General features: G+C 45.4%; 1 protein-coding gene across 1 annotated transcript in view; it reads right to left on the bottom strand.

The window, feature by feature from the left end:
• The window catches only part of ACSBG1 (acyl-CoA synthetase bubblegum family member 1), a 73,067-nt gene that overhangs the window by 31,430 nt on the left and 16,257 nt on the right, over positions 1-25,380 (bottom strand). The window contains exon 2 of the mRNA XM_006888367.1: positions 10,734-10,834. Within this exon, the coding sequence (XP_006888429.1) occupies positions 10,734-10,834 (101 nt within the window). The remainder of the gene's footprint in view (positions 1-10,733; positions 10,835-25,380) is intronic.

Below are 25,380 nucleotides of genomic sequence, written 5' to 3' on the forward strand. Positions count from 1 at the left end.
GAGATTCCCATTCTTCTCAAGGTTAGCCCCAATTTGTAACCTACACAGTAAAATAGTCAATGAAGCACAGATTGACATTGCTCTGGTACTCTTTGCATTCTGCCAAGATCCATCTGATATTGGTGATAATGTCTCTAGTGCCAAAATATCTTATAAATTCAGCCTGTATTTCTGGTAGTTCTTTGTTAATGTATTAGGTCAGTTGTTTTAAAATAATCTTCAGCAGGATTTTGCTTGTGTGTGATATTTGCTTCTAAGGAGCCTCTCTCTCTCTCTCATTGCCATCAAATCAAGACCTACTTAAAGCTGACTCTCCATGGCAGAGGACCATTGGTTTTTCAGAGGCTGTGAAATCTCAGCTTTAAGTAGGTCTTGATTTGATGGCAATGAGAAAGAGAGAGGCTCCTTAGAAGCAAAGATGGTGAAACATCCACTCAATTTGGACACATCATCAGGATAGACCAATCTCATCATGTTTGCTAAAGCTGGTTAGTGAAACAATAGAAACCCTTCGTGACAGAGATTGACACAACAGCCACAACAGGCTCAAATGTATCAAAGATTATGGAATAGCAACAAAATCTTGCCTCTCAATAATCACACTGAATGTAAATGGTTTAAATGCACCACTGAAGGGAAAAAGAGTAGCAGCTGGATAAAAACCCAAAAATCCATCAATATGCTATCTACAAAGAGACACACCTGAAAAATGAAGATAAAGAAAGACTGAAAATAAAGGGTGGGAAAAAATATACTAAGCAAATGGCAACCAGAAAAAAGCAGGAGTGGCAATATTAATTTCTGATAAAATTGATTTCAATGCAAAAACCATCATAAAGGACAAGAAAGGTATATATAATGATTAAGGGGTCAATAGAACAATAAGATATAACAATAATAAATATCTATGCACCAAATGAGAGACCTGCAAAATATATAAAACAAACATTAACAAAACTGAAAAAGGATATAGACAACGCTACTGTAGTAGTTGGAGACTTCGTATACCACTCTCAAGAAAAGATAGAACTCCCAGAAAGAAACTCAACAAAGATGCTGAAGAATTAAACCACAAAATAAACCAACTTGATCTTGTAGATATTTACAGGCAGTTGTACAAAAAAAAGAGCACAGTATACCTTCTTCTCCAATGTACATGGAGTGTTCTCCAGAATAGATCACATTTTAGGACACAAAGCAAGCATCAATAAATTCAAAGGCATAGAAATAATACAAAGCATCTTCTCAGACCACAATGCTTCATAATTAGAAATTAATAACAAGAGAATAAAGAAGAAAAAAACCCATACATTTGGAAACTGAACAATACCTTGCTTTGACATGAGTGGGTACTAGATGAAATAAAAAAAAAATGAAATTAAAGTTTCTTTAAACAAATGACAATGAAACCACAACTTAACAAAACCTCTGGGAAACAGCAAAAGCAGTAATTAGAGGTCAATTAATACCAATAAGCAAACACATTAAAAGAAAAGAAAAAAATGAGCACTGGAATAGAATTGAGAATGCATAAATCAGCCCAGCTACCTATGGTCAACTGATTTTTGACAAGGAGATGAAATCAGTTAAGTGGAGAAACTACAGCCTTTTTTAACAAATGGTGTTGGCAAAATTGGAAAACCACCTGCAGAAAACTCAAACAAGACCCACACCTCACAACATACACAAAAACCAACTCAAAGTGGATCAAGCACCTAGGACTAAAGCCAAGGACTATAAACGTCATTAGAGAAAAGCTTGGAAGAACCATAGAAGCACTAATCCAAAACCTGAACAGTCTTCCAAGCATTTTGAAAAGCCTACAACCAGGAGAGGATAAAATGCATGAATGGGACCTTCTTCTTTTTTTAAAAAAATAATTTTAATGAGCATTTACAGAGATTTTGGATTTCCACTCATTCATTGCTGCACTTGAATGGGACCTTCTAAGAATCAAATCACTATGCACATCCCAAAACTTCTCCAATAGTGTAAAAAGGGAAGCCACAGACTGGGAAAAAATATGTGGTAATGGACAATGACTAGGGATGACAGAAGGAGAATTGATGTCTTTGAGCTGTGGTGGTGGAGAAGAGCATTGTCTATGCCATGGACTGCTAAGAGAATGGACAGATTCGTCCTGGAGAGGGTGAAGCCAGGCTGCTCCTTGGAGGCAAGGATTCTGAAGCTTCGTCTGACATACTCTGGACGTATTGTAAGGCAGGATCAGTCCTTGGAGAGGGATGTCATGTTAGGAAGGGTGGAGGGACAGCACAGGAGAGGAAGACCTTCTATTAGATGGATTGATTCAGTGACTGGGATAAGGATATAGGTGTGTCAGAGACAATGGGATTGGCATAGGATAGAGCAGGGTTTTGGGCTATTGTACATAGGGTTGCTATGAGTCGCAGATGACTTGATGGCACATAACAACAACAACAACAACAACAACAACAACAATGACATGTCTGATAAGGGACTTATATCTAGAATTTATGGAATATACTCAAATGCCACAACAATTTAAAGGTACACAACCCAATTGCAAAATGGGCACAGGATATGAACAGGCATTTCACCAAAAAAGACATTCAGACGGAGAACAAACACATGAGAAAATGTTCAAAATCCCTAGCTCTAAGAGAGATGCAAAGGAAAACAATTATCAGATATCATCTCACCCCAGTAAGAATAGCAAAATTTAACAGAGCAGCAAACAACAAATGTTGATGAGGTTGTGGAGGTATTGGAACTCTTATTGACTGTGGTGGGAGTGTAAAATGGTGCAACCACTATGGAAGGCAGTATAGCACTTTCTCAAAAAGTTGGAAATAGAAATACCATTTGACCCAGCAATTCCACTACTGGGAATATGCCCTAAAGAAATCAGGACTGCCACCCAAGAAGATATATTCACATCCATGGTTATTGCTGCTTTTTATACAATGGCAAAGAGTTGGAAACAACCCAAGTGCCCATCAACAAACGAATGGATAGAGAAGCTGTGGTATATTCACACTATGGAATATTATGCACCACTGAAAAACAAAGAACTAATGAAATATTATACAAAATGGGTGACCATGGAGGATATTATGCTGAGTGAAATATCTCAGTCACAAAAAGACAAATATTGCACAACGCCACTGTTATAGAACAGGATTGATATGGGGGCTGGGGGAAACTAAGAAAAGAGGGGATAAATAATATGCATGGCATTGAAACTGATGAGGGAGAGAACTGTATAAAAGGAATATATTATTAGGTATTATTTCATGACAAGAGTCCAGAATAAGAGTTGCACAGTAAAGTGGTCCAGGTGGGGGGGGGTTGGTGGTGGGGGGGGGGGTGGCTGTTTAACAATGAACTTTTTTCCAAAGAAAAAAGTGAACTGGAGGGGCAAGGGGGACAGAGAAGAGAATGTACAATAATGAATGAATGGAAATCCAAGTTCTTTATAAACTTTCATTAAAATCTAAAAAACAAAATAAAAAGATTGTCGAAGTGAGTAGGGATCCAGGCAACCATTTGCTGTTTTACCTAAACTAGCCTTGAACTAGCCATAATAGCTTGCCTCCGGAAACCCTATGAACCTGGAGAGAGGATGAAAGGCACCCAAACATCCAGGACTCTCCTTCATAGGGTCGCTATGAGTCGCCTGTAACTTGTCGGCACTTAACAACAATAATATCAACAGAGAGAGAAAGAGAGAGAGAGAGATCAGCTGGCCTAGTGAACAGAAAACGATGCTACCAAGACAAAGGTGGGTGACTTTTAATCCACGGCCCTCAGGCCAGTCTTTCATTGTTTTTGTTCAGACATTCCTCTAGGTTGTATAGCCCTGGTGTACAAATTGCCATACCGAAGTCACTTTTGGTTGCTGTGAGGCTGAACACTTGTGACACCAATGTGTCAAATGCGTTAATGGTTGGCTATGCAATGCAGACAGAGAGTGGGGTGGAGCCCACACCACACCCCCCCGCCCCGATTAAAATAAGTGTGGAAGGAGTAGTGGCATCCACTTCCATAATAGCTTGCCTCCGGAAACCTTATGAACCTGGAGAGAGGATGAAAGGCAGCCAAGCGTTGAGGACTCTCCTTCATAGAGTTGCTGAGTCGCCTGCGACTCGATGGCACTTAACAACAGCCTTGAACTGGACAGTAACCAGCGACGACCACACAGGGGCGCCAAGTGCCTGAGCAGAGCAGCTGGCGGGGGTCCCTTGCTCCCAGGTGCTAATAAGCTTCAGTAACCACAGGAATGGGGAACCAGGCTTCTGTGCCCTTGCCTGAGGGTCTGGAGGCTGCCTGTCCAGAAATGCTAGCCCAGTAATCCCACTCCTGTGAGTGGCAACTGATAACAATCACAGTCTGTTTTGAGTTGGGAAGTGACTTGCAAAGACCCAGGTGGACAAATAAGGTGGGTAGAGAACAGCAGATAGAAGCAGCAGCCAGGGAGAGAAAGACTGATATTGAGCAATGCTGGTGTCCCTCTGTTCATTTCTCTTTCTTCTTTGATGATCACCTTTTTTTTCCTGTCTACCTTCAAAATCAAGCCCATCTTCTGGAGCCGTCGGAACTCACTTCCCTCACTTCTAGGAGGCAAGAATGCTATTGCAGGAAGGAAACACAACCAGTGTTAGGAAACCAAACAATGCATGGATTGTTGAATGGAAAATGAATTTGTCCTGTATACTTGCACACAAACCACATAAACACACATATGGGGCGGGGGAGAGAGAGAGAGACAGAGAGAGAGAGAACTCAAAGCAGCAAAAGTATAACAAAAAAATATCTATGGTTAAGAATGCTGAACGGTGGGAGAACCAAGGGACCAAACAGAGAAGACAGAAGTTTTCTTCCAAATTCTGTTTTCACTAGCCAATTCATTGAAATCTTCAGAGTTAGCAGGGATGGGAAAGGAGATAGAAGGAAGTAAAAATTAATACTTAGATAAGTTAGGTGAAGATAAAGGCAGTAAAGGATTGGCTAGACATTGTAAGTACTGAAGTACATAAATTAATTGTAATTAATGTTTTAAAATAAAATAACTATACACGTGAATCAAAACCCAATGTGATTTGTCCATTTTCATGCAAATAAAAAAAAGAACTTAAAAATTAAAAGTATGTAAAAGTAAAGGCATAGAGATTAGAGTTTATTAGTGATTACCAGGGGTAGGTTTCTGGGTAGCACAAATGATTAAATTGCTTGCCAAGGATCCCTAGTGGAAGAGTATGTAATATATGAAATTACTAACAGATGTTAGTAGTTACAATACACCCATCACTTTGAGGGAGAAAGATGGGCACTTTCCTCCTGAAAAGATTTACAGTCATGGAATGTGGATGGAGGGTAACTATGAGTCAGAACCAAACTGATGGCAGTGGATACTATGTAGCCTGGAATGGCCCCAAAATTGATGGTTCAAATCCACTCAGAGGGACTTTGGATGATAGGCCTGTCAACTCACTTTTCATTCAAACACTGCGAGACTTGTCCACCGAGTACTGGGGGTGGGCTTTCCCAAGGCCCAGCTTGCACTTTCTGCCACCTCTCTGTCCCCCTTCTCCTCCCTCCCTCACGTTGCCCCTAGTTTTGACCTGACCCTTGCCTGGGTTTTATCAATCTGCCCATTATGCTGGGAACTGCAGGGCAGGCTGGGAGCTGTGTTTTTGGAGGCTTTGGGATAAAGGCTTCTGAACAGCAGAGGAAGTCACTCTCAATTAGTTGGGAGGAAGAAAAACGTGCAAGCAGAGGGGAAGGCCAGAGTTTTCTGCAGTCTGTGGGAACAGAATTATAGGAATGGAGTGCATTGTTCAGATGCAGTGATACACTGATCCAGGGGGAAAGGTGATTTTTTCAGGGCTGGATCTCTCTCCAAGAATGTTCCCTCAGGCCATCAGGACCTCTCAGCCTGCACCTGCAAGAGCCAGTCTGAGATCAGGAGCAGGAGGGTCCCTATCTCCCTCCACACAGGGACCATTTACTGAGGGTCTTAGTCTGGTCTGCCGTTCATGGAGCGGTATCAGAGGAGAAGCTTACAGCGACTTTAGTGCATGGTAGGAGATAAGAACAAGACTTGGGACAGAACAGTGAACCAGGAGTTTTGGCAAAAGGGTGCAGAATATACCTGACAAAATGCCCACTGTGCTGAAGTCTCCTGGCAGCCAGGGACGTGTTCCTGCAAATGCCACATTCACCAGCCTTTGCACCTGAATGCCAAGAGCCCTGAGCTCTGACCAACACAGGAGAGCTTTGATTTCCCCATGTAAGTTGCAGGTGAGACGGACAAGGTGGTCTCTATGAGGCCCCTCACAGCCATTGCTTTGGTTTTTTTACCTGGCCGCCAGGGATTCCACTTGTCTATGGCCCAGACGAGAAGAGTCAATAGGGCTTTTCTCATCAGCAGCTCTGGGTGGGCGTGCTCAGAAAACACAAAGACCCTGGCTGGATCCACCCACCTGAGAGCAAAGTAACTTGGGAAGGGGTATCTGAACCCACTAACTCAGAGATACAGGAGGCCCGCCCTCACAGGCAGGGACTTGGGTGGCGCTGGTCATACCCAGGTGGAGGACACTCTAGCAGTATCTGAAGACCTTTAGCAGCAAAGCCTGAAAAGGGCAGGGTGAGGGGATGACTGGGTCACAGTCCTGTGCAGGTCCCTTCTCCCCAGGAGGTCCTGGAATCAGGTAGAGCCCTGCTACTCTGTGCATCAACTCCCTGGCACACGCTGGGCTGGAACCTAGCTGCCTGACCATGCTATTACCAGGGTGATTTTTGTATATTAGTACAATCAGCACCTTGGGGTCAGCAATGAGCTTGCTTGTGCCTTGGCAGGACTGAACAGTTTGATGAAGAAAAGTTTTTCTACCAGGACTCCCAGAATTTCTACGTTTCTTGGCCACAGAGCCTAGATCACATTTGCTCATTCTGCACACGAGAAACCATTCTAAACCACCAACACAGATTCCGTCTGAGCTCTGGCCTTTTTGGATGCTCCTCCAAAGCTACTCTCCAGTGGAGACTGCAGGGTCTCTAACCACAATGTCCCGAGGACTGAAGCCATCTCAATCCACATTCTTGCTCTTCAGTGCCAGCACCGGCTGGGCACACCACCATGCCCTCAAAAAATTGGGAAGGGTGGGATGTGAGAGACAAAAAAAGCCCAGCAAATCTCTGGACTTCAGGCTGGAGGCCAAGCTGGACCGAGCAACCAGCCTTCCAACCTGGAGGCGAAAGCACAAATGTGCCTCATTTCCTAGGCCCAGCGGGGCTGGGGAACAGGTCCTGGCCAGAGCCTCCACTCAGTCTATCCCAGAGCCTATGCTCTGTGAATTCCCTCCCCTTCTCTGAAGTCTTGAAGCTACCCTTCTCCAGCTGGGGTTCATGCTCAACCTAGAAAGGGCTGGAAAGAAATGTATCTCCTGGCCAGGCACAAGACTGCCTTTGTGTGTGGGTCAGATGGCCGGGCTGGGGACAGGGGGTAACCTCTGGGCACATGTCCATCTGGGCAGCTTAGTGTCCAGCCTAATGATCAGAGCTTGTGGACCCCTAAGCTTCTTGAGAAGGGAGCCCAGCAGCCTCTGAGGGTCCCCGGGAGAACAGTGATGCCTGGAGGCAAAATTCCACAAACTTCCAGAGGTGCTTCCCAGCTCAGCAGTTAGGTGGGGGTGAGGCAGCGATTGGCCAGACTTGGAGGGGACCACACTGTGCTGTCTAGGTCCCAGTGAGGGCAATGTGGCCCATGAAGGGTGCCTCCTCTTGCAAAGTGTGCAACTTACAATATTTAACCTCTCAGAGTTTGGTTTCTCCTATGCGGTGGGATAAATAGAAATGCCTTCCCATAGGCTATGGCAATAAAACGGCACATGCTAAGAACCTAACCAGAAGCCCTAGTGGCATAGTCCACTGAACTTCACTGATAAGTCGTACTCAGTTTGGCAGCACCTAACAACAACAAACAACAACAATCCAAAGATAGTGGCTCTTTGGCAATTGGAACATGCTAGTGGCTCCAAGGGAGAAAAATTTACTATCTTGGAAACCTGAAGGAGTATCAGCTGTGTGTCAATTCCAACATGACAATGAGAGAGAGAGAGGAGTTGAGCACATGCAAAGTTCCATAAAAGAGGGCAGCTGTGTGGGGAGAGGGCGCTCTAAACCCTCTCATAATCCTACAACCTTCCCTCCAAACAGTCTTTCAGCTAAGGCCTCTCAATCTTATTAAGAGAGCTGAAGAGTACTTTGTGAAGGGACAGTTTCAAGACTCCTCCCTTCAAGTGGCTGTTCCAGTTTCCTCTCTCATAAGGAGTTTACAGACCATGACTCCTGGGGCTGCTGGAGGATCCAAGAGATAAAGGATCCCAAGCTCCTGCCCAAGCCCTGGCACAGTAGGCACTTAGTACTGAGTGCTGAGCCTGGAGCCCACAGTAGCTCTATCCCAGAGGCGTGTCTCTCTACTTCCAAGTCCCTGGGGGCTGGTTGACAGTGAGCCGGATAGAGCACAGCCCACATAAGGCCTGTGGGTCTTACAAGGCATGTTTGGCAATGCCCTAGGCAATATCCAAGGTCTCTTGAGGCCACCTGTTCTGGACATGTGCCGATAGCAGTGGTGACAGAAGACTCCTTTAACTCCTCTGAGACTGGTCTTTCTCCTCACATCAATGAAAGATCACCATCCAAGAAATCAGTGGTTCTCATCCAGTTGGACTCCTTTCATCGCCCTGACTATGCCCTTCTAGCCAGGGCCTGTCTGGCCCCAGACTACAGCTCTCCAATAGCAAGAAAGAAGGCCTGTCCATCACAGGACTTAGCTGCACTGTGCCACACACAGGAGAGGCAGAAGGAGGCAGTCCCATCCTACCCTGCATGGTTCTAGCTTCTCTCCAGCCTGGCTGTCCTGCCTAGCTTCCCACAATCCTGATAAACATGACAGTGGTGGCCTTGCTATCTCTCCCATCATTGCCTACCTGTTCTCAATGAAATGCAAGACCCCGAAGCCCTGAGCTACTCACATGGCCCTGTTCCAGCCCCCTCCAGGAGGACTCTGTGATTCCTACTTGTGTAACCTGACCTTGCCAGCCTTCTTCACCTCAGCTTTGACTAGTGGTCATGTGTGGTCACTCCAGAACTGTGCCCCGAAGGGTTCTCAGTGACTGGTTTTTCTGGAATGAGATCACCAGGTCTTTCTTCTGGTGCACCTCTGGGTAGACTCAAATTTCCAGCCTTTTGTTTAGCAGCCAGTACATTAATCATTTCTAGCACTCAGGGTCTCCTTTCCCCGATTTGTTTAAACCCTGTTCATTCGGAGTGCTCACTGAGTGCTTGATGCCATGCTCATTCTAAAGAACTCAGGGCTGGCTGAGTGCTTGATGCAGTGCTCATTCTGAGTGCTCACTGCAGCGCTGCCAAAAACCAGCTAACTCCTTTTGTCCTCTAGCCCTGAGTTCTCTCTCTGCCCAATTCAAGGACTCCTAAAATTAGCCTCTTCCAGCTCCTTCCTCCCCTCTTAGGCCCACGCAACCATCTACTCCCCAAAATCCATCCAGACCACTCAGAACCATTGCTGACAAATCAATTCCAGCACATGGCAACCTTACATGTTACAGAGTAGAACTGCGCCCCAGGATTTTCTTGACAGTCACCTTTACAGGCATAGATTGCCAGGCCTTTCTTCTGTGGTGTCTTTGAGTAGGCTGAAACAGCCAACCTTGAGGTCAGTACTTAAACATAAACAGGAACCTCTCTAAGGCCACAGCCCCTGCTTAATCATGAGGAAAACACCAAACGTACCCAAACTGAAGGACTTCTACAAAACACCTGCTGAACACTTCTTAAACACTACTCAACAGCCAGTTCAATTCTCTCTCCTTTATTGGTTCCCATCCAGATACCCAAGGGAATGGAGACAACTACGAAAGTCACAGAGCAAGCTTCTCTGAGCAGCAGGCTGCCTGCACTTAGGAAACCCAGAGCTGGGAAGACCAGCAATACGGGGAAGTTCTCTGACCCCAGAGGGACACAGATCAGAGACAAGACGGCAACAGTGTGAGGTCCCAAAGACAGCACGGACATGGGAGGCAGTGGCCTCTTACTGGCTGCTGAGTGTCTTTTGTTTCTTTTCCTTTTTTACCTTCTATTATTACTACAATATTGTTGTACAGCTAATAAAAATGAACAAAAGAGGCATTATGGTCATTATTATTGTTTTGATGACTCTGGGGTAAATGCTAACTCTGCCTCCCTTAAGATGCAATTATCTGAGGGTCAGTGCCATTCTGTAAGAGCACATGCCGTCCCAAGTCTCCAGCACAATTACTGCAAGACTCCCCTGCTGGCCTGGCTCCTGCTCCACTTTCCCAGGAAAATCCATCCAACTCAAGGCTTTGCTCATATCTGGGCTTCATCCTTTTTGTCAACAATCTCAGTCGAAGAGCCCAAGCCTGGCTCTTGAGGAAATCCAAGCTGTCTCCTTATCTCTCTCTGTTTCTCACCTTTTTTTCCCACCTTCTTGATGAAGAGAACTTCCTCCATTGCCTTCCACTGGGACCAGCTGCTGTGAAGGCAGCACTGGAATCCGTGGAGATGTGGACCCCCCTCTTACTCCTCCCCTGCAGTTCTGGCCTATTGTCTGGCCCTATTGCTTGTTTCTGCCTGCAGTTCCCACCACCATCCCCAGCCCAGCTGAGCCCTCCTGTCCTGCCCACCCCAGCAGCCCACAGAAGTCTCACCTGGACAATCAAACTGGGTGTCCTTCGCCTTATCTGGGGACGAGTGCTCGAAGGCATGGCTTAGGGACTCTTTGGAGAGCGTCTGCCCATCAGTCAGAGAACTGGTTGGGGAGGGAGAAAGCATATGTTAGAATCTGGTGGGCTGACCAGGGTTTCCAGGGGGGATTACAGCCCCTGAGGGATGACACTGGTATATCTGCCTCTTCCAAGTTGCCAGACCTTCCCCAGAGGAGGTCCCAGCTAAAGACAGAAGATAAGACCTAGGTTGAATCCCTAACCCACCCTGCTCCCCAAGTTCTGCTCTAGGAACTTAGTATGAAAAAAATCAAGTCCTGTTCTGCTTTCATTTGCTGTGTGACTTCATGGATATGCATGCTTCTCTCTGGGCCTCAATGTCCCCATCTGAAAGGGGTTGGATTCAGGTATTTGAGTACTCTGAGCACTGCACCGGTAGAATTCAGGCTTTGTGGACTGGGAAGAGGGACCTCTTCTCTTAACTCTTACCTTCCAGAGCTCAGGCACTGACAGCAGCCATGCTAGAGACCCCAGTTGGGGCTGAGAGTCTTCCTCGGGTCTCCTGTTGATGTCTCTCCTTCCATTGGTGCCCTCCATATTGGCTCCCATGGAAAGCCCTGACACAGTGCCACCTGCCCAAATCCCTTCTGCCGCTCAGGCTTAGTGGCTGGTGAACGAGGGGGTTATTGGACCTCTTTATCAACTTGCCCTGTTTCTCAGCACTATTCCACTTTAGGGTTCAGCTGACCAGTTTTCAGCAGATGAGTTTTGGTGCACATCTCAGGACAGAGCAAGGTTACAAACAGCATTACACAACTGTAATGTGTGTAACACATTCCTCAGTCATCAACTATGTATGCTGAACCCCCCTGGAACTGAGGAGTGTGCAACCTGTGCAGCTGGTCGTGGCAGCCCTGAGGGTACCTCTGGCCTCTGAGAGCCCAGTCTATCAGGGCGAGGCTAGCCCCATCCCTGCCCAGTTCCCAGTCAGCTGGGCCAGTTACCTGCTTATCACATTCGGCTTTACTCCTTTTTGGTATCGCAGGTTCAAACTAAGTTTTCGAATACACCCAGGCCCACATGGTGCCAATCTGCTTAAGAACCTGAGATTGGTTTTAAAGCAAGAAAACAAATCAGGAGGTTATGCAAGTAGGTGAATGGGGAGATGGGGGATAAGTGTGACGCTAAGCTGGCCCTTTTCTTGGGAACGTTGTGAGCACAGGACTGGAGCAGTCTTTCTGTTGCTATGGTGACCTGTTCTGGAGAAGCTTGCCGGAAGGACTGAAAAAAATGACAAAGCATGCTTCTGAGGTGAGCCTACTGTGCCAGGCAGAGGGACACAGAAGGTTCTGAAGGTCGTGGAGCTTGGCCTGCTGACTTTGGATCATTGGTTACTGCTATTGCTGGCTTGAGTTGTCTGGCAGAAGTGGTTTCCACTTAGGGACAAAGGAGATGGTAATGCTTCCAAATGACTTTAAACACACACACACACACACACACACACACACACACACACACACAGAGAGAGAGAGAGAGAGAGAGAATCTCACACAGAAGTGTTAGGGGAGACCCTGATGCAAAAGAGGGCCCCTGGGTCCAGCTCCATCTTGGCCTATGTTCTTGGGACAAATCCAGGCCTGACAGTGTTTTAAATCACCAGCTGACTGGCCACCCCCAAATTAGACAAGGCCATCATTGACTGTCATCTCCCATAATCTTAACCGCTTCCTCACAAACATGTCTATTTTTAAATCTACACCATCAAAAAGGATTCCCCCACCTCATAAAATTTCTGTGTACTGGCTCTGGTTTTAAAGTCACTAAACAAAGACTAAATGAGAAGCCAGCCACTTAAGGAAGCCCAGGCAAAGCATACACAACACGAGTAGAACTTTCTATTTATAGGGAAGAAGGTGCAGTTTGAAGCTCCTCCCTTGCAGGGGCCCTTTCCTGGGGTGTCTTGTGCCCCCTTGTAAGACTAAGCCTCATCCTCACTCAAGTTCCCTTCTCTGCCTTCATCTTCCTTTCAGTGAGAGGGAGGACCTGGCCCTTGGCCAGTACTCAGTGTGACAGGGACGAAACGCCTCATTTATCCTTGCAAATGACTCCCAGAAATAGGTATTCAACTCTGTGCCCTGAAGAATATCAGGTGTCTGATTAAGGAAATGGCAAAATGGGCCAAGACTCATTTTTTTTAAAATAAGCTAAACTTGCCCTTCCACTTATTAGAGCCTTTGAAATTTGCTCCCTTTTCAGACATGTCAGATAAGCCCTGTGGCACGGTGCATAACATGTCGGGCCACCAATCAAAAGGTCAGCAGTTTGAACCCACCAGTGACTCCAAGGGAGAAAAAAAGGCAGTCTCTTTCTGTGATATCAAGATTTATAGCCTCAGAAATTAATTTGATGGCAGTAGGAGTTGAATAAAGAATATATAAAAAAGCCCAGGTGGTGCACTGGGTAAGCTCTCATCTGCTAACTGAAAGGTCAGTTGTTCAAGTCCACCAGCTACTGTACAGGAGAAAGGTAGAGTAGTCACCCAGGTAAGATCACAATTGTTGCTCCCAGTAAGATTGTCTTTGTGTTGGAGCTGACTCGTAGTGGACCCTCCAGTGGAATTTCAGAGGCTATTAATCAGAGTAGATCTCCCTTCTTTCTCCCATGCACCAGCTGGTGAATTAGAACCACCTGCCTTTGGGTTGGCAGCACAACTCCCTACCCATTAGGCCAACAGAGTTTATCTTCGGAAACCTTAGGTTTCCCTAAGTAGACAGTTTTACTCTGTTCTACAGGGTCTCTGTGAGTGGGAGTCAGCTTAGTGACAATGGCAATGGCTTAAAGGGTTGTCACACTTGCCCATCTGAAGCAAACTCACTGGACCTGCCACTCTTCCCCGCTCTCTCAGGGTGATGACTAACAACAGACTTCCCTGGCCGGGCACGTAAGAGCTCAGAACCGCTCTGCTGTTGGCCTGCCTAGTGTGGCTGCTGCCCAAGTCTTGGAGTCACTGGTGGTGGTGGTGGTGGTTTTATGATTTTTCAGTCCTCTCCTACATTGTTCACAGTCACTTCTTGCCATGGTTTGTGAATTGGCCTCCAGCAGCTCATTCCCTCCTAGTCTGCAGTTTCTTTGGGGGGCAGGCTTAGAAACAGGATGACCAAGTGAGGTAGTTTAAATTAGAAGAGATAGGTTCCCAAAATACCCATTGCCATTGAGTACATTCTGACTCCTAGTGGCCCTATAGGGAGCTCTGGTGGCCTTCTGGTAAAAAGCTGCACTGCAATCCTGAAGGAACATGGTTAGAATCCATCAGACGCTCACAGATGGACATTTTCCTCTTATTTGATTAACTGCCTCTGAAAATCTGCTGAAGGGTCAGCTATGGGTGGATTTCAACTCCATGGCACACAACAACAACAACAACAAGTGGCCCTGTATTACAGTGCAGAAGTGTCCCTAGGGTTTCCAAGGCATGTCACTAGAGGATCCAATCCTTGGAAAATGACATCATGCTCAGAAAAGTAGAGGGTCAGCGAAAGAAAGGAAGACTCTCAATGAGATGAATTTGGCTTATATAGTGACCTTAACAATAGGCTCACGTGTGACAGAGATGATAAGTCAGGGTTTAGATCCATCATTCACAGAGTTGCTACAGTTATAGTTGATTTGACAACCTCCAGCAGCAGCAGCAGCAGCAGCAGCAGCAGCAGCAGCAGCAGCAGCACCACCACCACCACCACCACCACCACCACCACCACCAATCTTTCTGAAAGCAGACTGCCACATCTTTCTTCCTCAGAGCAGATGGTGGGCTCAAGTCTCTGCCCTTTTCATTAGTAGCCAGGCTGTGTAACCACTATGCCATCAAGACTGCACTGGGTTTCAAAACAGAACCTGTTATGTTTTCCTCAAAGAAAGCTACCAAATCTTTCTTTGTTTTGGAGGTGGTGGTGAGGAGGGCAATGCAGAAAGCATTTTGAGCCCCTCTCCTGATTCTTGCTGCTATTTCAGGAAAGACAGGTGGCCGGTAAGTGACCCCAACAGGAGACATGCTACTGTTGTCATCAAGACTGTAATCAACTAGTTGAAGGTAATTAACATAGCATCCTTGTCACTCGAGAAAATTACACTCTTCCTGGAGTATTCCAGAAGTTGGCTAAGGTCCCTGAGAGGCAAGCCACCTGACAACAAGGTGGAGGACAATCTAGAGGAATTTGGCTTATACTGCTGGTTTTTCTAATTTCTTAAGGAAGAGCACTTCCTTAAAGGGTGGGGGCCCTTTTCACCTTGATGAGGAAAAGGATCTCTTCTTACCTCCAGCTCACACTCACACTCACACTCCTTGCCAACTACACCTTTCTCAGAAACTCCTTTAGTATCTCTTAAGTAGCGTTGGAGCAGGAAAACACTCAATGAGTTGTTGTTAAGTGTGAGTCAAGTACAACACATAGTGACCCAATGAACAACAGATCTGAACCCTGTCCTATCCTGTGCCATCTTCAAAATCTCCAACACACTTGAACCCATTGTCACAGTCACTATGTCAATACACATGGTCAAGGGTCTTCTTCTCCTTTGCTGTCCTTCCACCTTCTCAAGCATGATGTCCCTTTCCAAGGAATAGCCTCTTCTATCAACATGCCCAAAGTATGGGAGACAAAGGTATACCATCGTTGCCTCTAAAGAGCATTCTGGCTGCACTTTATTAAAGACATATCTGTTCTTTTTTTGGGTAGTCCTTGGGATAGTCAGTATTTTCTCCAACACTACGGCTCAAAGGAATCAATTTTCCTCTGCCATCCTTATTCACTGTCCAGCTCTCAGCAGCAGAATACTCAATGAGTAGGTTGGAACAATTAAGTTAGGTAGGTAGAAGGATGGGTCTAGAGGGTTAATAAAAATTCTCCCTTTTATCAACCAGCTTGTGGTTGTTCATTCCTTTCCTTATCTTTCTGTCATAGATTAAATCTTGTCTTTCCTCTCTCTAATGTGATCATGACACTCAGAATTATGCAAATATTTTCCCTGTTTTGTGATCTGATGTGATCATCCTATGTTCTGTAAATTCTAACTAAGACTACTCCTTAGAAGCAAAGATGACGAGACTTCATTTCGTATACTCTAGACATGCTATTAGGAGGGGCCAGTCCCTGGAGAAAGACATCATACTGAGAAAAGTAGAGGGTCATCAAAAGAGAGGAAGACTCTCAAGGGGATGGATTGATACAGGGCTTCAACAATGGATGTAAGCACAGCAGAGGTTACGAGGATGATGCAAATTGGACAAGTTTCATTTGATTATATGTCGTGTGTACATGAGCTGTGGTTAACTCCACGACACCTAACAGGAACAATAATAATGGATCAAGATGGAAACAACAGGATTAAAATGTACCTGGAATTGATGATCTCTTTTGAGATTACAAGAGATTAGACAAATGAGATGAGGTCAGAGGAAATGACTACATTCCAGAAAGAAGAGGCAGGAAAGGAGAGCATATTTTAGAGCCTGCGTCCTTGTGCTGAGAATCTCCTAGACCCCAGGTATCTGGATGCCAAGGCACATGGAGATTTCCAAAGAACACCAGACCTATAGATGTTGAAAGGAGACAAGGGCCTCCATCCATAACTGACAGAGAGAGAAGGTCTTCCTCTGTACTTGGTGACTTGGACACAGAAGTCTAATTCCTAGTCTGTGAGAGAATAAATTTCTATTTCAGCTGCCCACTGGTAATATTTCTGTTATAGCAGTACTAGGTAACCAAGATGCCCTCCTTCCAGAAAAGCTGATGGGAATAAATTTAAAGAAGAATCTTTCAATAGTTTTTTAATTCCCCTTTCAGGAAGTCCCTCAGGATTACTCCCATAGACACTCAGGCTTGGATTTTGAAGGTCACACAAGGCTTGGAAGCTCCTTGACAATAGAAGATATTCCTGATGCGCCTCTGTCTTCTAGCCTTGAGTATTCCTGAAGCCTACAATGGGAGCCCAATAGATGTTGGTTGGACCTAATCCTTCTCGACTTTTCTTCCTGTGTGCACACCTGAAGGGAGCTGTCATTTTACTGTGAGTCCCTTAAAGAAAAGAACTTATCTTTTATTGATTTTTTTTTCAGTTGCCCTTTCTTCTTATTTAAACCTTAGCAGTGAGGTCACTGTACTGCACGTAGATGTTTAACTAATGGTTTCTAGAAACAAATTGATCAAGTTTCTTCAAAGTCTACACGCTTTACTATCTATGTGACTTTGGGCAAGTCACTGTGCCTCTCTGAGTCTCAGTTTCTAGCCCATGCCCTTATAACTATGGTTAGGCTCCAAGAATAGATGGAAAGGACACAGTCAGCACTCATCATCACTATTGGTGGTCCTCATGGATCTTTCAGGCAGTGAGAAGAGTCAAGATTCTTTGGGGAGCTTGAGAAAGAGGCTACATGGGATAAGAAAAACAATAGCCAACTAGGTGTGGGGTCCAAGCAGTGTCAAGCCCTGACACTTTCCCTGGGGAAGGTGGGAGCTGGGAAGGACAAGGGTGGGACACTGGTGCCTTACGCGGTCCTCAGGATGAAGCTGGCAGACCTGAACAGCAGTGCCTCTGGCATGGTACCTGTGGGTGGCCACACACCACGCTCACCCAGGAGAGAGAGGGAACCTCAGAGGACACTTCACATCATGCCCCGGGAGAGCCACACCAGCCCAGAGAGGTGCAGTGCCACCAAGCCACCCTGCAACAGAGACACAGTGTGAGTCACAGCCCCGGACTGGGGACTGGGTGAGGGGCAGTAGCATTCCTTCCTGGGTGACTCACAGCTCCTGGGGCCAGACACTTAGTAGCTGTTTATTGCCTCCTCAACCCACACTGGGACCCAGAACAACATACAAAGGAGGTGGCTCCCTGGGGCTTTGGGGCTCTCTTCAGGACCAGACTGGAGCCAACAAGACACATTTCCAGGCTGCTGCTTGGCCAAGACCCCTGGTCACCCTTTACTACCCCACCGTCACTCATCCTGGCTCTCATGTTTCTCTGCTCAGGGCTAGTCAAAAGGAGAACCTTCTCCCAGAAAGCTGAAGAACATTCTCAATGAGGGAATTACTTCCCAGCACCCTGAACACCTCAAATAGGAGCAGTGCTTCCTCAAACCCCAGGCGCCAGCTACTCCAGCCAAGTCCCTCCTTACAGATGGGCATACTCAACAGCACCACCTTCCTCTGCAATGCTGATTCCACACTGGCCATTACCTGCCCATAGCCATCCATTCTCCCCATCCTGCAAAGACTGACTAACTCACCTTAAATATCAGCTGTCCTGTCATTCCCTGTTCCCTGCTCACAGACACCCCCCCCCACACACACACACCTCAAGGGAACTCACAGTAGAGGTTGTGCCTAGGAGGCTCTGGCCACCTCGATGTCCAACCTGTCCTCTTCCTTGTGGCTGGCAGGCACAGGCTTCAGCATCCCCTATGCTTCCACAGCTAAAGCATCATGACTATGAGAGCCAGCCACTGGGGGTGTCCCAGCTTCTCAGTGATGAGACAGCAGGGCTGGGCGTGGGTGGGAACCCGCCCCAGCCCGCCCCAGGGCTGCAGGTGAGGTGTGGCCACAGGTACCTCTGACCCACCTGGCACGGGCCCCAACTACCCACCTTCATGACTCTTACATAAGAGAGGCGGGAGGCAGGAGAGCGGCCTGCTTGAGCAGGCTGGAGAGATAGCTAGTTGGTTGCCACCTTAGGTGGACACCACAGGGGACACTCCTCCTGCCCTGTCACTGGGCCCTCCTCTTGGATCTGGGCCCTGGGCCTCAGGGGATGGGTGGGAAGCTCGGTCCTTTACATCCTGTGCTAAGTGCTTTAAGTAGATGAGTCTGAGTCTCCTCCTTGCAGCTCTTACCTGCTCTGTAACTTAGATCTTATTTTCCAGATCTTATTTAGGTCTCATTTTCCAGAGGAGGCAAGCATAGAAATGTCATTTAAAACTCACATCCTTACGACCAATGCTGAAGCCAGGACACCTTGTACACTAAGTTTGCCCATTACTTGCATCATAAAACTTAGACAAATCTTTCCATCTTGTTCCGCTCACCTCATTTAATGCTAATGGATGAACCTGTGCTTTGCCTTAAGGCCTCAATGCCCCCTCCACTTCCTCCTGCACTATGGAGAAAGCAGGTTTGTAGTGCAGGCAGTCTGTCCCTGTTAGGATCTTCTAAAATGCTCCCTAGATGCTCCCTTCCCATTTCCCACAATGCTGCTCCTACACCCCTACTTCAGTGAGCCCAGGGGCGGGGGGCACATCTTTGCTTCTCCACCTACGTCATCCCTCTGCTCCCCCTGGGAAGCTCACATATACAACTCATCCTCAATTATCAATTGAACCAAAGCCTCTAAAACCCCAGGTGTCTCTTAGGTGAAATGAGGTGAAACAGGCAGCCCTGAGTGCTGTTAGGGGTCAGTTTTAAGCCCAAACTTGAGTCCAATGAGCAGTTTAGAAGCAGCAATGGGATGAGGAGTTTTCAAAGGAAAACTTTGAAAACAAAAGCATTTTCAAAGACCCTACCTCATCAGAGGTCAGGCTGCCACATCGAGCTGGTGGTTTATGAATAAACCAAAAGTCAAGATCAGCAATCCCAACTTCAAGAAAATTCTACCCTTCATGAAATTCTAATTCCATGAAATCCTCTATTCCCAGGGATACCTACCCACTGCTGCCTCAAAATTCCACAGCAATTCCAGGCTTCATTTCTGTCTCTCCTCTGGCTCTGAGGAAGTAGTCTTGAACCTCTGCTAGGTCGTGAGCTCCTTTGAAGACCTTCTAGAAGCACCACTACTACAGATTGAATTGTGTCCATGAAAATATGTGTTATAATTCCTAATTTCCTTAGGGATACTGGAGTGGTGTGCAAGCATTGGACTGCAACTCAGAAGGTTAATGGTTCAAAACCACCAGTAGCTTCATGAGAAAAAGATGCAGCAATCTGCTTCTGTAAAGATTTATGTTGTTGTTGTTATGTGCTGTCGAGTAGCTTGCGACTCATAGCGACCCTATGTACAACAGGCCTAAACTCCGCTCTGTCCTGTGCCAATCGCACCGTCTCTGACACTCCAAGGAAACAGGGTCAGTAGAGAGTCGGAACCCATTTGACTGGGATAGGTTTGAGTTTTCTTTCTTTCTTTTTTGTTTTCTTTCATTTCTTTTGTGCTATGCCTGTGATTATAATCCCATTTGGAAATGGGTAATTTTTTTTCTTCTGCTAGTGGCACAGGATTAGTTTAGGGTGTGTCATCATCTAATATTTTTTTAATCATGATTTGAGTCAAGGTTTATGGAACAAATAAATTTTCCATTCAATACTTCTTTTGTTTGTGCCACTATTTACATACTTTCCTCTTGCTCCTTGTTTTTATAGTTTTCTCTCGACCTTTCTTTCCTATCCTGGCTCCCTACCTGCTGAACTTTATGCCTGGGCAAATGTTGTCCTGACCTCATTGGGTTGATCTTTCTAACGAGTGTGGGTCTTCCTGGTGTTATAGTCACCTATCTTTTGGCTGACGACAGAGCTTTGGGGGTGAGTTCAATGTCAGTTTTGAAGATGTGTCTGAAGGCCATAGTCTTTGGGGTCCACTAGTTTCTATTAGACCAGCAACTCTGGTCTTTTTAATTCTTTTGAGTTTTGTTTGTACACTTTACTCCCACTGTACCCAGGACCTCCTATTGCGACCACCTTTTAGAACAGCCAGACACCATCTAGTTCTTCTAGTCTCAGATTCAGGGAGGCTGAGGTCTGAGTGGTTCATCAGTCTTTTGAACATTGGTTTGTTTGGGGTTTTTTTAATGCATCTTTGGTTTTCTTTGCTCCAGATATGGATAGACCAATAGTTTCACTAACTTCTAAGATCCCATTCACTGTTGATTCAACCTCTTTTGAGCTCGAGATTAAACAAGCAGGTGAGTTAGTAAAGATGGAGAGAGAGAGATATGCTGAGTCACATGAAGATTGCCTAGGTACTGTTCAGAAGCGATATAGACCTCCCTCTAGAGCTGACACAGAGAGAAAGCTTTCTCCAAGAGTTAACAGGCACCCTGATTTTGGATTTCCAGTACCTGAACTGTGAGAAAAGAGATTTCTGTTCGTTAAAACCACTATCGATGGCATTTCTATTACAGCAGCACTCTTCCTGTGTGATTTACAACTTCTGAAAACCCATCAGAGGGAAGATCAGTTAGAAGTCGGTTTCAGCTTAATGGTAAACAACAACAGCAGCAGTAGTTTGTTAAGGAAGGAGCTCTGGTGATGTAGTGTGTAGTGTTTTGCACTGTTAACCAAAAGTCTTCATGTCTCAGGTGGTTCGAACCCCCAAGGAGCTCTGGGGGTGGGGGAGAGAATTATGGGAAATCTCCTCCCTTCAGAAACTTGATGGAAAGTTGCCTTGAGTTGAAATAAGCTTGATGACGGTGACTGAGATAATTAAGACACCTACCCTTGTCCTCCAGCAATGTTGCTTCTGTGCCCTGAAGTAGCTTGCCAGTTCAGAGTTCTTATGGGGCAGAGATGGGTTGACACAGCGACTGTGGTAATCAGGGCAGGTGTCAGAAATTGTGAGAGTGGCTGTGGATAGGGCAAGGTTCAAGGCTATTTTTCAGAGTTGCTCTGAGCTGTAGTGCACTTGATGGCACATAAAGACAACATGGGGCCTCAAGGAGTCCTGAACTGGTGTAAAAATGGTGAGTAGGCTCCGCTGCTAACTGAAAGGTTGCGGGAGCGAAGTCCGCCCGGAGGTGCCTCAGAAGACTTGATGATCTACTGCCAAAGAAGCACCCACTGAAAAACCTACGGAGTGCAGCTCTGCTTGGACATGTAGGCTGGCCAAGTGTTGGACTCGACAACATTGGTAATCAGTATGGAGCTCCCAAAACCCAAGCTACATTGACCTAGACAGGAGTTCGACCCTCTCCTGTGTTCTAAAGAGTCAAAGATGGAATCCTTTTCCTCTTCCTCCCCATTCTCATCACCGTGTTAAAGAGTGTGCAATGATATGACTGACCAGAATTGACACTGTAGGTGACATGGCTGAGAAGAATGGTAAAAATGGTCACATTAAAATCCCAACTGGCTGCCTTGCAGAAATTAAGAAACTGATATAATAATTCATATGAAACTAGAAGGACCCCAGAATGGCCAAAACACACTTGAAAAAGAAGAGCAATTTTAGAAAAGTCTCATTTGCTTTAAGAGCAACATAGAACCCTCAAGCAGAAATCAGATCTCTCAGTAACCCTGGCAGCTCCATGGCCACTTTAGATACAGGGTTTCCAAACCGATGAGATTGGGACAGCTGTAAGGCAGACCATAGATTCATTCCAAGAACATGAAAGTTCGGGAAATGCGTAATCTGTTTATCCCCTTGCAAAGGGGGTTCTGGTGGTATAGTCTATAGCGAGCTGCATTGCTAAGCCAAAGGCTGCATATCTCCAGAGGTTTGGACCCACCAGTAGCTCTGAGGGAGTCTCCCTTTGAGGTCTACAGCCTTGGAAACCTGAGGGAGTATTGCTATGAGCTGGAATTCACTTGATAGCAATGAGCTTTTATCTCCTTACAAAACCCACAAGTTAGCTTGCCCTCTCCTTGCCCAAGACTGGTCTGGCAGAGACTCCTACTGTCTTTTCTTTCCTTCATGACCTCAAAGAGGGACACTTAGCTCAAAAGCTTCTTCCTTTTAAGTGTGGATCTGAAGGACACTTGGCCAAGGGTGGCCCACATCAGGTCCTCGTGGCTGATAGGACTGACAGGCCCCAGCTCCCAGCTGGAAACAAAGGAGGTCACTTCAATGATTTAGATCCTCCCAGAAGAGCTGTGGGTGAGCATTAACATTACTGGTAAGTATATTCGTTTTCTCCTGGACACAGAGCCTACTAATTGGTCCTAAATGCCTTCTGAGGTCCCAACTCTTCTCACTTAGTTGTTGGAATGGATGGAAAACCTCATAAGCAGTTCCTTACTTCACCTCTGCCTTGCATGCGGACTTCCGAGTTGTAAAACAACCCAGTGGTAGATGGAATTTGCTCCAGGACTTAAGAACAATAAATGAAATAGCTGAGCCTCTACATCTTGTGGTTCCTAGACAAAGTGCTAGTCAATAGGCCTTTTATTGTAAGAACCACCTTCCCTCTGTAACTTGATTTATGCCACTATTAGAATCTCTACTCGGAATATTATTGCTTTTTAATTTTTGACTCATGTACTTTTAACTTGTTAGTTAAATTTGTGTCTTCTAGGCTGCAACACTTCCATGATACATCTTCAAGGAAATGAACATGTATGGCTAAGCACAATTGATAACAGTGAATCTAAATTCCAAAATCAATCTCCGTAATAGTCTCTGTGTTTCCTATTGCCAAAGGGGCCCTTTAGAGTAGTGAGAGAAGATCTTCACCCTGAAACCTACAGCATCCCTTTCCAGCAGGAAGTAGCTAAGAGAATATGCCATCCCCTTTTCCTTATGAATCAGGGTGAAGTCTCTCTCAGGGAGGAGTGATAGGGAATGGCAAAGGACACACTGACAAAGGAGATTAATCAGAACTGGCTTTGACAAGCACTGTGGCAATTGGACAATTAAAACAAACATTCAAGGGGGGGGAAAGAACGAAATGGGGAGGAGGGTAGAGAAAACAGTGCAACAATGAATGAATGAAAACCCAAAATCTCTGTAAATGTTCATTAAAACTAATAAAATTTAATAATAAAAAAAGAATAATGGGAATCCCAGAACACTTAATTGTGCTCCTATTGAATCTATATCTAGGAATAGGTAGAGACAGCTTCATAGCCCAGTTAAAGTGTTACTTCTTCAAATAAGCAGGAATTATTTTATCACTTAGGAATTGTTTCCAACTTTATAACAAAAGCCAACAACGAATAAATGGAAATTCAAAATCTCCGTAAATGTTCATTAAAATTAATAAAATTTTTCTTTTTTTTTTTTTTAAAAAAGCTTCTTCCTGGAGTTGTCCTGCTGGATTCTATGTTGGAGCATTTAGCATTTACCCTCTGCCACTGAATGAATAATTTGAGAAGCTGGATTCTATGAAGAAGAATGGGACATTAAGATTGGAAGAAGACTCATCAACAACCTGCCTCATGCAGGTGACACAATTTCATTTGCAGAAAGTGAAGAAGACTCAAAGCACTTATGGAAGAAGATCAAAGACTACAGCCTTCAGTATGAATTACATCTCAACAGCAAGAAAATTAAAATCCTCATGAATGGACCAATAATAAGCAAAATCAGGATAGATGGAGAAAGGATTGAATTTGCCAATGATTTAATTTTTCTTGGATCCATAATCAACATCCATGGTAGTTGTTGTTAGGTGCCATCCATGGAAGCAGGAGTCAAGAAATCAAAAGACTTATTTGCATCGGGCTGTCAAGGACCCCTCCAAAGTGCTAAAGAGCAACCGTGTGAGTTAAAAAAACCAAGATGTGCCTGATCCGAACCATGGTGTTTTCAATTGCATCCTATGCAAGTTGGAAAATGAAGAAGAAAGACAAAAAAAGAATCAACACCCTTGAATTATGTTTTTGGAGAAGAATACAGAATACTTCATGGACTTTCAAAAGAATAAACAAGACTGTGTTGGAGAAAGTGGAAAGAGGGTGCTTCTTAGAGGCAAGAATGGTGAAATGTTATGTCACATACTTTGGGACAAAGTTGTTAAGAGAGGCCAGTCCTTGGAAAAGGGTATCATGTTGTGAAGACCGAAGGGCCAGGAAGAAAAAAAAAAGATTGGCCCAAAATGGATTGGCCCAAAGTGGGTTGACACCCCCACTGATGTATGGTCTTTTGGTTGGCAGGGCAACACACTACAAATTAAGGCACGAGAGCTTCTTAGCATTTAGAGGCTTGGTGTTATTACTCTTTTCAGCCATAATTATCTGTATGAAATAAAAATATCAATTAAGTCCATAGTCTCATAGCCAGAAATGATCCCTCTTGTGTCAATGACTGACAGTTCTACAAAGATACTGCTCCCCACCCCACCTCAATAGTTGTTGAGTTGGAATCAACTCCATAGCAATGAGTTCAGTTCCTTGGTGTTCTGTGACAGACGTTGTGCTAAACGTGAAGCATAGGGGTGATAAAGTGGATGCAGTCCTGGTTTCATGGGTGTGGACTCTCAATAAACAAAGATGTATTCAAGGTCATTGTGAGGCCACCAGACTCAGAATGGAGGAGGGACAGCAACACGAAAGAGAAAGATGGCAAAGGTCACCCCCTTAGCCAGCAGGTTGAGGTTGGTTCCAGGCTCTGGAAAAACAAGGGAGGTCATCTCATAGATCTTTTGGCACTCCAAGTGGTCTGAAATGGCAGAACATTGTGTTACGGTTGTTGATGTTGTTGTTGTACTATCAAGTCAATTACAACTCCTAGCAATCCTATGAACAACAGATTTGAAACCTACCCAATCTTGCAAATTAAAGCCTGGAGCAGAGAGGGCAGAGACGCAGTAAAGCTGGAGTAAACACTCAGAATCTCTGTCCAGTGCACACTTGTGCTCTCTCTCTCTTCCTCTTTCTACATGTTTCTCTTTTATCTGCTTCCTTAGCCTTTCTTGGTCTTCTAACTCTTGTGTCTC

Source organism: Elephantulus edwardii, unplaced genomic scaffold, assembly GCF_000299155.1.
Source record: "Elephantulus edwardii isolate Elephantulus edwardi_28Jun2011 unplaced genomic scaffold, EleEdw1.0 scaffold00066, whole genome shotgun sequence".
In the NCBI taxonomy this organism is placed as follows: Eukaryota; Metazoa; Chordata; class Mammalia; order Macroscelidea; family Macroscelididae; genus Elephantulus; species Elephantulus edwardii.